Source organism: Centruroides sculpturatus, unplaced genomic scaffold (genome assembly GCF_000671375.1).
Source record: "Centruroides sculpturatus isolate CEXI.00-Female unplaced genomic scaffold, Cexi_2.0 scaffold413, whole genome shotgun sequence".
NCBI classification, from domain to species: Eukaryota; Metazoa; Arthropoda; class Arachnida; order Scorpiones; family Buthidae; genus Centruroides; species Centruroides sculpturatus.
In genome coordinates, this window is record NW_019384661.1 from 88,895 (window position 1) to 107,323 (window position 18,429).

General features: G+C 28.7%; 1 protein-coding gene and 1 pseudogene across 1 annotated transcript; one reads left to right on the top strand and one right to left on the bottom strand.

Annotated features, from left to right (window-relative positions):
• The first annotated feature begins 103 nt into the window (after window positions 1-103).
• On the top strand, window positions 104-825 carry LOC111626560 (annotated as a pseudogene).
• A 799-nt stretch (window positions 826-1,624) lies between these two features.
• Window positions 1,625-18,199, bottom strand: LOC111626561 (glycine dehydrogenase (decarboxylating), mitochondrial-like). The gene is made up of 24 exons (XM_023369975.1): window positions 17,607-18,199; window positions 16,026-16,104; window positions 15,805-15,940; window positions 15,567-15,731; window positions 13,848-13,925; window positions 13,633-13,780; window positions 13,371-13,567; window positions 13,178-13,274; window positions 11,682-11,978; window positions 11,517-11,597; window positions 11,177-11,277; window positions 11,019-11,103; window positions 10,901-10,942; window positions 10,692-10,834; window positions 10,544-10,619; window positions 10,353-10,478; window positions 9,279-9,358; window positions 9,025-9,207; window positions 8,699-8,955; window positions 4,995-5,090; window positions 4,805-4,912; window positions 2,542-2,606; window positions 2,196-2,276; window positions 1,625-2,118 (listed from the first exon to the last, which is right to left on the bottom strand). The coding sequence occupies exons 1-24, from the start codon at window positions 17,820-17,822 to the stop codon at window positions 1,996-1,998; spliced, it is 3,060 nt and encodes a 1,019-aa protein (XP_023225743.1). The 5' UTR covers window positions 17,823-18,199; the 3' UTR covers window positions 1,625-1,995.
• Between the last annotated feature and the right edge of the window lie 230 nt (window positions 18,200-18,429).

Genomic DNA, 18,429 nt, shown 5'->3' on the forward strand with positions numbered 1-18,429 from the left:
AGAAAATACAAAATCGTCAGAGGATGATGATGACAAACAAATGGACGAAGTTTCTAAATCAATTGTAACTGACTCTATCATCACCAGATGAAATCATTGAAAAATTGACACCAACGTGACTCCCACAGGAAGCGTTCTACACACTTTGAGTACAGATCCAGCATTGTGGCCAAGAATTTTAGGAAATGCCGAAAGAAGCTTTTTAGTAAGACAAGGTCCACCTAAACCATTGCATGATTACAAATTTCCTTCCAATGACACTGGTCGATATTTTAGTGTAAATTATTATACACGAATTTTAAGCAATGGAGAGCAAGTTTTACGAGACTGGCTAGTGTACTCTCTTTCACAAAACTGCGTTTACTGCTTCTGTTGAAAATTTTTTGGCTATATAGTTAGTTCTCTTTCAAAGGAGGGTTTTAAAAGTTGGAAGCACCTTGGCGAAATTTTAAAAGAGCATGAAATTTCCAAAAATCATGGCTAGAAATAAATCTAAGATTAAAGTATTGTAAAACTATAGATGCGGCCTCTCAAAAAGTTATTAATGCCGAAACAAATCATTGGAACGAGGTGCTTCTAAGAATTGTAGCAATTACTGAAATGCTTGGTAGAAGTGGTCTGGCTTTTCAAGGTACAAGCGACAAGTTGTTTGAGTATAAAAACGGTAATTTCTTAAAAATAGTTGCGTTGCTATCTCAATTTGATCCCATTATGGAAGAGCACGTCCGTAAAGTGCTAAAAAAAGAAGAAGAGACTAAAGCTCACTATCTCGGAAAAAATATACAAAACGAGATAATAGATATGTTGCTCAATAATATGAGATAAGTCTCATATTATTGATGAAATAAAAAAATCAAAATATTTTTCCATAATTTCAGACTGTACATGAAATTGCTGATCAAGTAAATTTAAAAAAGATGCAACAATAAAAAAGTTTGTATAACTGAAAGTAAGAAAAAAAGTTTGTGATTTTAGCGGAGTTGATGTTACCTTGTTTTATTTTCAAAATAATGGCATTTTGATTGTTTTTGCAATAATACATTTTTAATAAAAATGTAAAAATTTATATTGTTAAATGCTGACTATTTGTCGCTAGGTACAAATATTTCTTAATTTCTACTGTTTTGTACTGCTTGATTATCAATGTTATGTTATATGTTTCTTTCTAAATATTCATTTTATTTAAATTTTAATAAAAGCATTTCATTTTTATTGAAAATAAAAAAAATTTATTTAAAATAAGAATATGAATATATANTATTACATTGCTTTATAATTTACCATCAAGTTTAGTTGCTACCACCAATGTATTCGTAACATTTATATATATATATAAATATATATATTCTTAAGGGGCGGCAATTTGTCTTGTCCGGGGCGACGTAACCGCTAGAGCGGACCCTGCCGCGTCTACTATATCGGACTCGGATACAGCACATTTTAGATATTTAGATGATGTTAGGAACCAGGGGCTATCAGTTTTAGAGACTGATACACTTTCTACCGAATGGAAGGCGTGTTACCAAGTCGCCTAGGATTTCCATTCAACTGTATGTAGATTAAATTATTACACTCCTTGCCTACTGACATTTTAAGTTTAAAATTAAAATATACAAAATTAATTTAAAAATTACAGCTTCAAATTTGTAATATTTTCTATGTTTAGATTGGTAATACCATGACAATGCGCATGTACGCGATTCAAACGTCTTCAAATCTTTATACGTAAATGTATTCGATTGTTAAGCAACGTTATCATATAGCTGATGATGTTCCTTAGAAAAGGGCGAAAACGTTCGTATCAGTAAATAATTTTATTCCTTTTAGTGGTTTTGGGTATATTTGTGTGTATTTCAGAATCAGTTATATTCAAATACTTCAAATATTAATCCTTATACATATATAAATATATTTATTTTACACAGTTGCAGTCATTCGCATTCATCAATATTTACAATACAAACACACTATCAGTCCTTACAAAAGATGGCAAGGTTAAATCATGGCTGATTTAAATGCTTCCATTGGTGGGCAAGTACAAATGAGATTTGTGTCGCCATAAATGTCGTCAATGCGACAGACCATTGGCCATATTTTTCTTTCTGGTGTCACAAAACTCTGAAATAATGTAGAATTAAAAATTTAATAAAAATAAAGCCTTAAAGTTTTTAAAATATAAATATATAGAAACTTACAACTGGAAATGCTGCCATTTCCCTGGAATATGGTCTATCCCATTTAGAGGAGCATATAATTCTCTGAGTATGAGGTGCCATCTAAAAATAGTAATAAATATATTTAATCTTTTTATGTTTATTGTTAAATAATTTTAAAAAGTTATTAAACAATTAACTTTTTAAATTTTTTACAATTAATTTTAAGAAAACAAAATACAAAATTTAATTGTTTTTCTGCAAATAATGCAATATATAAAATGAGTAACAGCTTTCTTTTGTTTCTTTTTAAAAAGTTTCTATATGAAAATAAATCATTTGGCTTAATTTAAACATATATTTTAGAAATTATTAAAAAGATCCAAACCTTAAGTGGATTAACTTTTTTATCTAAACGGCCTTTTTCTATGTCCTTTATTTCTCCAAGAATGGCTACATAGAAAAAAAATTTTAAATATTAAAAAAATCTTTTAAACTATTATCATTAAAAATTTGATTTCATATACAGTAAAAATCCGCTTAACGCGGGAGATACGTTCCTAGACGACAAAACGCTAAACGAAACAGCGTTAAACGAGATTATTTTAACACAGATAGGGAAAGGGGAAAATGCGACCAAAAATAAAAATTAAAGTAAAATCTGTTTAAGTTATTTTTATATTTAACATATATTATTATGCAAATTAATAACACAAACATGCACACAGAAATGTAAAAAATGTAAAGTTCATTTTTTGTGACGAAGGTCCTGGCTCTTCCGAAATTCTTGTTTTTGCGATAAAGTCGTGTAGTTTCATTTGTCGCTTTCTTTTTCTTCCCTTAAGCAAATGTTGGTAGCGGAAGATCGCATTCAAAACTTCGAGAAGTTTTGAATGCGATCTCCCGCTTTCTTTCAAATTCTGGATCATTCGCTACAATTTGATCGACGATTTCATTTATCGTTACCAAACTTTTACTAAGGAAATCTGTAGAGAAACTTTTTGGATTCTTCGTTTTCAGAATCTCTATTTTCCAGTTCTACATGAATTCCTCGTTCTGCCAGTTCTTGAAGGTCGTCGTTGGTAAGGCTCTCACCAGAAATCTGCAGTAACTCCACAATATCCTGCTCGTCTACATCTCCTAGTCTTGCTGTATCGATTAAGTTAACAATTTGGTCGACCTAACGATACAGCGATATGCTCTTCTCGTTGAGAATTCTTGGATACCTTCCGACATAAAACTTCTTCCACACACTGTTCATGCATTTTTCTTCTCATCTTATTATCAGTTAATTCTTGCCAAGCGAAGTCGATATTGCCTATGACATCTGTGATGTTATATTTTTTTCCAAAATTGCACCAAACAAACATAGATTTAGAGAAAGTACAGCGCTACGACGAATTGCCACCTTTTGCTGATCGATTCGTGTTCGGGAATAATCGTATTATAATCAATGAAATGAAGCGATAGTTTGAATCGGCGTAAATTTTGAGCTTTTTTTATGGCTTCGAGCAGACCGCGTTATATCGAATCAGCGTTAAACGAGGCAGAGTTAAGCGGGATCTTACTGTATTTTAAATAACTCTGAATAAAGTATAAAAATAAATTATTAAAATTAGATTAATAAGTAATTTAGCGTATTTGAAGAAACATCTTTTGTTAAAATCTGAGAAAACATTTTATACTCTGTTAATTTATGAGGAATGGACTATCATCAAATTTTGGGCCACCTATTAATTATATATACAGTTTAAGGGGGAGGAAGTTATGAAAAGCAGCATTGCACATGATGGACAGGAATGGGATCAAGGTTTGGTGTTCGGTCATCAAATGAGACTGATTCGATGCTGACGAGAGAACGTCCGGTCGGTTTCTTAATATTTTTTTATTTACACGTATATACAGTAATGTACAATGTATATACAGTACAATGTTTTTACGGTTCGACATCGATCGAAAGTTGTGTTGGTCGCTCGTTCAAACGTCCGATCTCGATAATCGTTGGTCCGAAAGCGAGTGTCCAGTTCAAAGTTCGCTTTTCTCCTCTTTCCTGCGCCCTCCATCGGGCCAATACTATCGGTCCGAATCGGCACATTGCCGACGGGCGCCACAAAGGCATTGTCAATGTGGACTTTTTTAGTGGTATCAGTGGTATATGAATCTTTCTTATAAGTCTACTTATTAGTCATGAAAATAAACTAAAAGTTCTGTAAATTTTTTAAAACTGAAAGTCATTAAAAGGGGAGATGTTTGCCAAAAGTATATCATTGCACATAACAAGAAGAGAATGGACAGCCCCTTTGTGCTAATTGATTTATAAATGAACATTTATAAATCAATTAAAAATTTTGTTCTGTATTATAGTACAGTATATAAAACTAAATTTATAAATCCATCTGTTCCACAAATCTCTTAAACAGGAAAAAATTAATGTTATTTTAAGAATACAATCATTAAAATAATATTTTGATCTTAAAAAATAAAAAAATAAAAACACACTTAAGATTTATAACAAAGTAATAGATTCACTATATTGAATTAAATTATTCATTCTGATATCTAAAAGAAAATGTAAAAAAATTCTTATTGAAATGTCATAATTTTATTCTATTTCTTTTGTAAGTTTTTAAATAATTGAATGAATAACTTACAAATGAGAGCCTCACAAAAATTATCAAGTTCCACCTTATCTTCTGATTCAGTTGGTTCAATCATTAAAGTTCCAGTGACTGGCCATGACACCGTTGGAGCATGAAAGCCTAATAAAAATGTTAATTTTTTATTTTCATAAATTAATAATAATAATAATAATAATAATAGTTTGCTAAATTATTATATTACCATAATCTTGCAATCTCTTAGCAATATCCATGGCTTCAACATTTGCAGTTTTCTTAAAATCTCTCACATCAATAATAAATTCATGTGCAACCATTCCTATTGTAAATAGTGAAATTAATAATTTATAAGTTTGATAATTCAAGCATCCTAAATAAGAACATACTTATTGCTCTGTGGTCTAAATTAGTCAATCAAAACTTAATAATTTCAGAATATTACTCTAGTGAAAAAAAAAATTTAGTTTTTTAGTTTTTCTATATATTACCAGTATTTAATTTATTAATAAAGTATTGTTCTGTCAAAGTAGTCATTCTGTCAATACATCTCCATACACCTCACACAATTTTTTTCTCACTTGAACAGCATTCTTACCTTTTCGGTAATAAAAGAGCAAAATATGCCGATCTTCCATATTTGATGGGACACAAAAAATAAAGAACTGCACGAAATCAAACTAAATTTTTTACAAATAAGCCTTAAAATGCTAGCTGTCAAAATATATAATGATAGAATGAAAATGGCGGGAAAAATATGACTAATCCCTGCAGTGATAAAAAAACGAACTTACTTTCTGAACAACCTAATACTTTATTAATAAATTAAATAGTTTATATTTTTGGAAGCATTCACATTCATAAAACTTCAGAAAAGATAGTTAATGAAATGACTGAATTCATTTCTGTGGAGATTATATTTATTAACATATTAATTGAATAAATGTAGAAAACTAATTTCTATGCATAGATTTATTCATATTTAAATAACTTTTAAAATTAGCATTGTTTTAATAGTATGATCACTAGTTAAATTGTAAAAATCAAAATACTAAATTTTAGTAGAACTTGTCTATTAGAAAGTCCCTAATAGCAATGTTTACTTAAAAAGCAAGATATTCTAATACAATGTACAGGATTTTCCTAGTGTAAAGTAAAGTAGTTTGGCTAATAGTAATCTGCATTTTTTGTGCACCACCTATGAAATTAGTTTACCTATTAGCATGCTTTGACAAGGAACACCCCTACCTTCCTCCTGTTATCTAACAAAATGGATTAAATGTCCTAGGCTTTCTGTGTTGCTTGGCAGACAGCATTTTTGGCCTTGAGCTAAAATGAAGAATAGCAAGCAAAAGACCAAGATATAATTTGGATTTAAAACAAAAATATGAAATTGTGCAGTTGCTTAAAAGTGGATAGAAACAAAAAAAAAATGTTGCTGAAAAGTTTAGGTGTGAATGAGTCAACAATTTTACACACAAAAAAATGAAAACAAGATGATATTGCAAAAGAGTTTGAATTTGGAAAGACAATCATGTGGCATAAACATTTTGGCATGGAGAAAGTAGACAAATCCCTACTTGAATGGTTTTGCAGCTTAGCTGTTGGCCAAGCTGGAATATTAAGACTTTTGCTCCAGGAAAAAGTAAAACAATTAGCAGGATGTGTAATATGTATTGTATTGGAAATGTTAAATTGTAAAATATTAGTGAGTCCGCCAGGTGGCTTATGCATCAAAGACTCTCACAGAGACCCAGAAAAATTATGCGCAAATTGAAAAAGAAGCACTGGCAATAGTGTTTGGCTGCCAGCGTTTTCACCAGTATGTGTATGGTCGTGAAATTATAGTTGAGAGTGACCATAAACCGTTAGAGGCAATTTTTCAAAAGCCACTAAATAAATGCCCACTATGCCTTCAGAGATTAAGGATAACCTTACAAAATTATAATTTTAGAGTAAAATACAGACCAGGATCACACCTTGTGTTGGCTGATGCCCTTTCTTGAGCTAGCTATGTGGACAAGAATTTTGATGTGATGGAATCTGATGTTGAAGCTCAAGTTAACCTTATCAATTACTGTAGCATTACTCCAAAGAAATTTGAAAAACTTCGGCATGAAACAAAAAGAGATAAAGAGTTACAGTCACTGATTAATATAATAAAGGAAGGTTGGCCAGAACAGAAAAACATGATAGATCCACTAGTCAAACCATATTGGAAGTTTCGTGAAGACCTGAGTGAGGTGAGAGGCATAGTATGTAAAGGTGAACAAATAGTTATTCCCAAGAGCATGAGAGCAGAGACAATTGATAGACTACATTATAATCACATGGGAATCAGTAAAACATTATGGAGAGCAAAAGAACATGTCTTTTGGCCGTTCATGGAAAAAGAAATAATTGATGTTGTCAGGAACTGTCCAGCATGTCTAAAGTATCAAAATTCAAATCCGAAAGAAACGCTTATTAACAGAGAACTGTCCACAAGACCGTGGGAAATTGTCACAACTGATATCTGTCATTTATTTGGTAAAGACTATCTACTAGTAGTAGATACATTTTCACGATTCCCAGAAGTTTATTGTATGAATCAGAACACCACTCATTCCAGAATAGTTGAAGCTATGAAATCGATATTTTCCAGACATGGCAAGCCAGAAATTATATACTCAGGTAATGATACCCAGTTTGTAAACAAACATTTTCAACAATTTCTAGAACACTGGGAAATAACACATAAGACAAGCTCTCCACGAAACCCTCAGTCTAATGGTTTTATTGAACGGCATGTGCAGACTATCAAAAAATTACTTAAGAAAGCAGTCTATGACTCAAAGGACATTTATCTGACCTTGTTGGAATACAGAAATACACCTTTAGGTCGAGGTATTCCATCCCCAGCACAACTTCTTTATGGTCGTAGGTTGCGAGGGCAAGTGCCCACAAGGAATAATCTCTTGAAACCCAGAATAGTTGTAGACAAATTTAGAAAAAACCATTTGCAAAGACAACAAGTACAGAAACACTATTTCAATAGAAATGCTAGAGACCTAACAGCATTAAATCCACATGACCGAGTGATGATCCAAATTGATAAAAGAAACTGGGAGCCTGGTGAAATAATAAAAAGAGACAGATATCGACCAAGATCTTATATTGTGCGCATAGACAAAGATGGTAAATACTTCATTCGTAACCGAAGACTTTTAAGGAAGTTCGATGTGAATAGATTTAGAAACATACAGAATCATTCAGGCGAATTGTTGGATCAACCAATTCAGGATGAACAGGCCAGTGAACAAGGGGAAAACATGGATAGCAGTAGAGAGAACTTCAGTGGTAGAGAGGAAAAGGACACGGAGAATGAGCAGTTGGAAAATCAGGAGGTGAGCGGCAATGAGGCTACAGACTTGACAACTCGATCAGGCCGGGTGATCCGTAGGCCATCGCGTTTCAAAGACTTTGTGTAAGAAAGGGAGATGTAATATGTATTGTATTGGAAATGTTAAAATGTAAAATATTAGTGAGTCCGCCAGGTGGCGATCATTGCTGATGCATCACGGGAACGGTACCTGAGCGCTCACTTTGGTTGTAACTTCGAGACAATAAACATAACAGGATGCCATGTCATTTTTGTAGCAAGTATATCACTGTCACGTACAAGGAAAATTGACATTCCTGAATGATCAGAGAATTGTTTGTGTAGTATGTACAAAAACTTTAAAATTGTAATACAACATTTTTGGAAGTATTTTAAAATTTTAACATGTAGAATGGTACTTAATTATTTCTAGTTGAATTGAATATTTTCAAATAACTATGTAAATTACATTAATTTTTATGCTGCTTAAATATTTTACAAGTGAAAAGTTTATATTACTTATTTATATATTTTATTATACAGTAAGTTTATAAGAAATAAATGCAAACCTTTTTGACCCCTGAATAAAATTTTGAAATGATTTTCTAATTTCTTGCTCATATAATTAGCATTTAATATTGCTACTTCTGTAGCATGTCTAAGACCTTTGGCTCCCATCAATTTAATATAAACCCAAGAAATAGGAAGAATAGCAGATGATCCCCATGGAGCAGCACTAACAACACCAAAGGATTGGGCAGATTTTATTCCAGGTAATGGATCTACCACAGGATGAGATGGTAGAAATGGTATGAGATGAGATTTCCTGAAATATTATTTTTTTATTTATTAATCTAATACTAATTATTTATTATTTGTAGTTAAATATATTTACACTCCAATTGGACCCATTCCAGGACCTCCACCTCCATGAGGAATGCAAAATGTCTTATGCAAATTAAGATGGGATACATCAGAACCATAGTCACCAGGTCGACACAAACCAACTTGGGCATTCATATTAGCACCATCTAAATATACTTGGCCTCCATTCTGATGAACCATATCACAGATCTCTCTACAGTTGTAAATTAATGATTTAAAATTATATTTAATAATCAGAATAACATAAAATTTAAAATTTCTTACCTTATACCTTCTTCAAATATGCCATTTGTGGATGGATATGTTATCATTATACATGCCAATTTATCTTTAAAGTATTCTACCTAATCATAAATAAGAAAAGAAAAACTTTAGAGATTTTTCTTTTTCTATGTTTCTATCTTAAATGCATAACTAATACATTCAGGGAAAAAAAATATTTTGCTAAGTTTTTGATCTTTCATCTGTTTTTTCTATAATAAATTTTAAAGATTTTACATTTCTAGATCCATAATAAATACAAATTAACACTATCAGAATCACTGAGAAGGGAAACTGAGGATGTTTTCTCAGGATCAGAGAAAACTTGGGGCAATAATGGTAATTACTTCTATAAATTAATGTTAATTTTACTAACAAAAAATAAAATCTTAGACGTTTTTTATTACTAAAGAAACAAACAAACGTTCTACGTTTTTCAATTGTTAAAAAAAAGGGGGGGCAAAAAAGGAACCCAATCTATTTCCTTGGCATCAAACAAGCACTTGACAGCCCTGTACTTTATGTGCACTCCTGAAATTTTATTTAATTTAACAAAATTAAATTAAAATCATATATATTTTAAACAGTTATAGTCTTGTTATTGAATTAAATTATATTTACATGTTTTAATATTTTCATTTTTATNCAAGATTACCTGAGGCATCTCTATATACAAAAATTATATGATGAAATATTATAAATTTACTTCAAAAAATTTTTCTAAGACAGAAACAATATATAAGTAATCTTTTCAAGACATTAATAAAAATTATGATGGAAAATAATTGCCTATAATTAACTTGTTCAATAAAATTAATATAAGAGTTAAAAATAAAATATCATTGCATTACATCATTTGTAATAATACTAGGAAATAAATCAATAATTTCAAAGTAAAAATATTTGATATAATTTGCTTCATAAAAAAATTGAGCAATTACATATTAGATTATATATAAATCTTGAATGAATGTGAAAATTAGTTTTTAGAAGTTAATACAAAAAAAAATTAGGAAAATTATCTAATATACTTTAGGCAACTTTTAAAATTTTAATTCACTCATTTTGTAATCATACCTTCTCCTTCAACTGAACCATATCAATGCTTCCTTCTTTTGTAATATTTATTGGTTCAATAGTCATTCCTGCCATTTGAGCACTAGCAGGATTTGTACCATGAGCCGAAACAGGAATAAGGCAAACCTAAATAAATATTTTTTCATTGTTAGCATGTTTGGTTATTCAGTTTTATTATAATGAAAATATACATTTCTATGTCCTTCTCCCTTTGCTTTAAGATATGACATAATAGCTCTCAGACCAGCATATTCACCTTGTGCACCACTATGCAGAAAAATTATTTTAAATTGATTGAAGTATATACAGAATAATTAAAAAAAAGCTTTAAAATCCCACCTGTTTGGTTGAAATGATATTTTGTTATAGCCTGTTATTTCACATAAATCTTTTTCCAATTCTTCAAATAATTCCTGGTAACCTTGAGCTTGGTCTAATGGCACAAATGGATGAATTTCTGAGAAATTTTTCCAGGAACAGGGCTATAAATTTAAACTTTAACTAAACAATATTGTAAATTAATTTATTATAAAAAATATAATACATACCATCATTTCTGTGGTGCTGTTTAACTTCATTGTGCAGGAACCCTAAAAATTTTATTTAATTTTATTGTATGAACAAACAAAATTTTAAAAATATAACAATCTAAAATTGATATCTTACTAGTGGTATCATTGAATGAACAAGTGAAATATCTTTATTTTCTAAAATTTTCATATAACGAACAATTCTGCTTTCTGAATGGTAGCTAGAATAAAAGTAATTTTTAAATATAAAAAAGCATTTATTTTAATACAAACTTCTTTAGCAGTCTTCTATACCTATTGAAAACCTCATGTTCAAGATAAACAGATTTTCTGCAGAATTTGTTACAAAAAATACTTCTTTTTGGTTCTCCTGTCACAGAGGAGGCTATATCAGACTTAAGAAAAAGATTAATTACTAGAAAATTCCATGATTTTTAATTAATATAATGCATATATTGGATTTATTGTTAGATTTTGTATATTACTATAAAATTCTTATTCATATTAATTCACAAGAAAATTATGAAATTAAGGGAACATAACAAAAATATAACCAAATAAAATTAAAGTAATATTAATAATAATGTAAAATTAATCACACTTTAATCTTTCTTATTTAGAACAAAAAACTTACAATGATTTTAGTAGATCCAAATATCCAAAGTAAATCATTAAGGTCTTTTTCTGTAACTGTTTCATCTAATGAAACTCCAATCTAGGAAACAAAATTAATTTAGATGCTCAAAATAAATTAATTTAAAATTTCTTTAAAAATACAAAAACTAATTTTTATACGCACTGAACCATCATTAAAGTATCTAAGATTAATCTGTTTTTCCTCTGCATTTTGCTTAACTTTGTCTTGACCCAATTTTGCATGTACTTTTAAGGTATCAAAAAATACTTCATGATCTAAAGTGCCACCAGCTTCTTCAATTCCTAGGTAATTAATATTTGAAAACATTATCATCATAATTTCATTTTGTAAAATTAAAGTTTTATTATTGCTATTATGCACAAATTTTAATTGCATTTCATTAAAACTAATCTTTAGGGCATTGTCATTTGAAGTAATCATGAATGTATTATAACAATACTACATTAAACATACATGATTTATTCATTTCATCAGATGAGAGGACAGTAACTAAAATATTAGCATAACATAAAAGAAATTAATACATTTGATTTGAAATGATATAGAGAAAAGTATTTTAATGCCTAGAAATCAAAATCCTAGCTTTCAGTATTCACAAATTCTATATTCATGGCATTTTCTGTGTATGTAACCATTAGAAATACAAGAGTTAATGCATTGAATTTTCCAGTCTTCATAATAAGGCAAATTTACTTAAATTTTTATATAAAATTAGATTACTAATTAGATAAATAAATTATAGAAATTTTAAGAACAATAAATGACAAATTCAATACACTTTTATAAATNTTGCAATGCTGTATATAATAAATGTTAAATTAGATCTTTAATGTATATACCAACATATTACAACCCTATATGATCATTGTCAATTTTGGTCATTATAAGTAGTGCTGGCCTATATTTGGTAACAACAATGACAAAATAGATATTCATAATATCGTAATGAATAATTGTTAGTTCCTACTGAAGTAGTCTGCATTTAATTAATGTAATTTCTTCAATATATCTTGCACACAACATATGAAACTTTTTTAATGAAATGCAAGAAATTATGTGTGTTCCCTATAACCATATATCACATTCACCTTCCACCTGGAAACAAACCTTTGCGTACTAAGGTTAGATGGATGTGTAGGGCAGCTCTACAGAAAGTTAATTTTACTTTCAATTTTTCAGCACTAATGAGTTGAAGTTATATGTAAATAAAATGTATATTTATTGACCATTACAGTATTAAATTTAAAATTTAACTGCTATGTCATATCAGTATTTGAACTCAAAAATAATTTTTCTTACATTATACTAGTTTCAACCATTATAAATCAGAAAATCAAATCAAAGAAATGACTATTCTATCATTCTGTATTTTAAACTCTCATTATATCGTTTTAAAATAAATTGTTTAATTTCTTTCCTAGATTTGAGAATACTTCTTTTTAATTATTGAATTTCTTTACAAATTGTATTACTTCATTACTGATGTGCCACAACAGCAAATAATGGTATGAACTTGTTAAAACTTTTTCAAGAAAAAAAGTTACTATTGCAGATTATAGAAAAGAAATAATAATTTAAATCAAATTAAAATGCTGTAATTATATAAATTTACACATTAATAAATAAGAAATATGAACCTGAGCTGTGCAAATATTACTTGTGGCTTTATCCCTTCTTATATGTTGTTCTCTTGTTTGTAAAGCCAGACGATATGCAAGATTACCTGAGGCATCTCTATATACAAAAATTATATGTATATGTATAAAAAACTAAATGTTTATAATTTTTATACAGTTTTAAAATTAATAATAAACAATAATTTTACTTTACCTTGTAACTCCAACCATTCTTCCTGGCATCAGTCTTGTCAATGAATTTTTTATTGCAAAAAATCCAGCATGAGGACCACCATAATTAAGAGGAATACCAAATCTTTGACTTGTGCCTACAGCAACATCAACACCTATTTCTCCTGGAGGTTTAAGAATTGCAAGAGCAAGAAGATCTGTAGCAGATACTACCAAAGTCTAAGGGAAAAGAATATTCAGTTAATGGTATATTTAATAAATTCTGTATTAATTTTTTTACTTACACCATATTTGTGACAAGTTTCTACAAATTCAGATAGATCTTCTATATTTCCCTCTGTATCAGGATATTGAAAAAGAACACCACCTATATCTTTCTTACTTAGATCTATACTTGAAATGTCACCAACAATCACATCTATATCTAAAGCACTTAAAAAGATATCCTTTTTAATTTTTTCATTTGTAAAAGAGCAGTAGTATAAACATTACAATTTACCTAGCTCTTGTCTCTACAACAGCTAATGTTTGTGGATGAACTTTATCTGAACAAAAAAATTTTTTTCTTTTATTATGCCTGAAATTGGAAATTTTAAGTACTTATAAAAACAATCAATATGACTCACATATTTTATTTAATAGTGTATTTATGTTAGAAAATATATTAAACTGCATGTATATAATTAGGAGAGCCCACACATGTAATGCTATTATAATTTTCAACTTCCATCCCACACCCCTGAATACTCCATAACACTGTTGCACATACCCATCCAAAATTACCTAATGCATATCTGTGACCAACTCCCTTAATACATAAAAAGAGATGCACTGAACATTATTTTATTGATTACAATATACATAGCAGTGACAAAACAGTATGGTTTACTCTGCAACACTTCAGAAACAAAAAGGAATCATTCTGTTAACACTTAGGGTCTTCAATATGAAATGTTTTTGTAAACAAACACTCTCACCATCATAACGATTACCAAAATAGACATCATAATGATTACCTACATACCCACCCATCCACATTTGTGTTACATAATTTATGGACAGCCCTTTTAAAATATTAAATTATAGAGATGTGTTTTGTTTTAAAAATAATTTTGAACATATTGGATTGTCCCTGGTATTTGAATTAAAAATTTTATACACCAGACCAAAAGATCATAGAATTGGCAACATACAATATATCAAATATATGAGGCTCAATTACAAGATCTTTTGCAATGAACTGAAGAGAATTCTTCATTTTTTTCTTCAAAATCAAACAAAACTTTCAGCATAGTCTTGAGGAGTTTCGATTCTGAGTAAAAACTTAATGCTCAAATGTAAAATTGAACAGAATATAAGTAAATTTTAAAGATTTTGCTCCTAAAAATTTTTGTTTCAAAATGATTAATCTCATTCTTTATCCTGATTATTTTAAATTTGTTATTGGAATGCTGTATATAATAAATGTTAAATTAGATCTTTAATGTATATACCAACATATTACAACCCTATATGATCATTGTCAATTTTGGTCATTATAAGTAGTGCTGGCCTATATTTGGTAACAACAATGACAAAATAGATATTCATAATATCGTAATGAATAATTGTTAGTTCCTACTGAAGTAGTCTGCATTTAATTAATGTAATTTCTTCAATATATCTTGCACACAACATATGAAACTTTTTTAATGAAATGCAAGAAATTATGTGTGTTCCCTATAACCATATATCACATTCACCTTCCACCTGGAAACAAACCTTTGCGTACTAAGGTTAGATGGATGTGTATGAACAGGGCCATCAGGAAGACCAGGAAATCGGTCTATTCTAGTTTGGTGAATCTTGATGAAATATGGAGTTCTCGATGTCCACATGACACACAACATATCACTGGCAAAAACTACCAAAATAGCCTACACCTGCTTACACAGGAAATTAAAGCACTTAAGATTCAATAATTTTTTAAGAGTTTCTGGACATTTTTAGTAAATATTTTACTTTCAAATATTTTAAAAAATCAAAATATGCAAAAAACTGAAACTGTTTCTTAGATTAATCTTATGTTTTCAAATTATGATGATGATTAAAACAGAAAACAGAATAAGAGTTTGTCAAAATAAACATCTTTTGTTTGTATATTACAAATTACTGTGCTTATTTTAAAATTATTTACACTTTGGTTTAATAAAATAATATTTCCAAAATATATACAAACCTGCAACACAATCCCATAGCTTCTGCAGCAGCTGTGCCTTCATCTAATAAAGAAGCATTTGCTATGTCTAATCCTGTCATATCTTTTATCATTGTTTGATAATTTAACAAACTTTCCAGTCTTCCCTGAGCTATTTCTGCTTGATATGGTGTATACTGAGTTGTCCTGTGTAAAAATAAAACTTGTTTAACATAAGTAAATATATATTTATGAACATACACTATATACCAATATTCACCATCCTGGATTTTCAAATATATTTCTCATAATTGTATGAGGAGTATGACAACCATAATATCCCATTCCAATATAGCTTCTCCAGCATTTGTTCTTCTCACCAATTAACCAAATGTCATTTGTAAGTTCTTGTTCACCTAAATTATATTTGTTCATTATTCAAACTATTATTATTTGTCACTTAACAGATTTTTTTTTACAAAACTTTAATAATTATTACACCTTTTGCTGGGCTAAGATTTAATTCTCTTTTTAACTGTATATTTTCAGGAATAGTTTTCTGTATTAATTCTTCTATAGACTGGAAAAAACAAAAAAATACAAATTTGCACCTCAATACTTTTGAATGAAAATTAAAAAACATAGTTAACTAATATAATTATATGTAAATTTTTAGGTTGATAAATTAATAAATAATTTATACATTATATTCCATTAGCTTATTTTTTTGACTAAAACCTGTTTATAATTTTTGATAAACATAAATTTAAAAATTGAAAACAAACTCTATAGAACATTTGTATTGAATAAATTGAAAATAAATATGTATGTATGTATATATGAAAAAGTGTTTAATGTTATTTTTAAAATTGTTTTTTAAAGAAGCTTTTTTGGAATATTGTAGTATGAAATGTATAAATCATATGCTAAGTTTTTTCTGTATCAAAAAATGATATCATCTCTTACTGATATTTCTCAACAAAAATTTCTCTTATCAAATTGATAAGGGCATCAATTAATCTAATAAAATAAAAGATAATGGTGTGATGATAAAATCAAAATTTATTAAATCTTAATTTACAATATTTTTTATACTTGTAATAATAATAAATTTTATTACATTTTATATAACATATCTCTCTTGTAACAAGTATAAAGCTTATAATTATACTTTCAAAACTTTGAATGACTTGAAATATTCCTTGTTTTTATAAATTGCTCACTGTTAGACAAGTGACTATATATATATATATAATGTAAAATCACATGCTCATTACACAGAAAGGAAAGTTGTTAAATGGTTCTAACAATTTCTATCTTTATTTTGATAAGATTAACTTAGAAAACTAATATTCAACATTCAAATTCCTGAATTATAAAATACAAAATCACAATAGAATGTCATTGTTAATGACCTAATAGATTTTTTTTTATTATATTTCTATATATTTTCAAATTTATAAAAATTTATTATAAAGTAATTTTATTAAATGTTCAAAATGCAATGACAGAACTAATATTTAATTTGGTTGTCTTATAACGTGAATAATTGAGCTCTTGCTATATATATAATTGCAGAAAATTAGGAATAAAAAAAATATTCCTCTGTCAAAATTTTTATTTTTAAATCAATCAGTTATTTAAGCTCGACCCAGTCTTCTTAGTAGAGGTTAAAGCAAGGAGGGTATTATCTTTTATTTTTTAAGTTAAAAATAATAATAATATATATTTGAAAATAATTTAACATTTTAATAAATATATAATTATATTTTAACTATAAAATGATGTTTGAATTCACTGAAGAGTATATCCAACTTTTAAAAAATACGATTAATGAATGACATATTAATATAATTTTATGCTGTATCATTTAAAAGATGAAGTAAAATTTTAAAAATAGGAAGCAAAGCAACTCACAGAATTGTCAAATAGTCTTTAGAAGAAATACTTGAAGAATCAGGTATGCTTTGATAGAGAAAAAATTTATAAAATAATCTAAATATAATTAATAAAAACATAATATCGAAGAATAAAGAAAGGGTTTATTGTGTTATAAAAGAGTGAAAAAATTAATATACAAACCTTGACACCGATCACTTTTAACATCTGTTTTTTGTCTTCTTCTCTGGGTCCAATATGCCTGACCGAAAAGTCTTGGCCTGGCAGGAGAGATTCCACAGACTTTCCAGCAATAGGCGAAATATGCAGGCATCGCGGACAAAGTTGCGTTTTTAAGTGAAAATTACTCTTTTTTAAAAGATTAAAGGAAGAGCGTAAAGTGCAAAATCCTCTTTGCATTCTTTAGGACAGTGAAAGTAAGTTGATGTGCAGTGATACCTTTATCGCTCGACTACCTGCAATCAAACAGAACTTTTTGTTCAATAGTCTTTCTGACGTCAAGCAATAACTGATTGATTTCCCGCATTTTGCAAACATCAAGTATTGGCTGCTTCGTCCCACGTGATAAAAAAAACACCATAGTTTGCCAATAGATCTTATCGTTAATTAAATCAATTACGTATCGATTAATTTACAATTATATAAAAAGAAAGTAATTCGATTTAAAAAAAAAGGTTGCCAATTAAAATAGCATTAGTTGGTTATAACTTATATTTATTTAATGATATAAATGCAAATTTCCTAGTATCAAATTATCTACATAAACTTTGAATATTCAGCTATATATGGTACTGTAATTTATTTCCTAGCACCTGATTCTGCTTATTTAGCAAGAACACGTGGCGTATAGAAGTTGTCAAGCGAACATCTGGAAAGATGATGCAATCATTATCACTTAAATGATCTTGACCCCGCCTTTTTTTTTAATTCTTTTGTGTCAATTGACATTGAAAACGTGATTAGTTTAAAATATGAGGATATCTAAAAAGTCTTATGCAAGAGGACA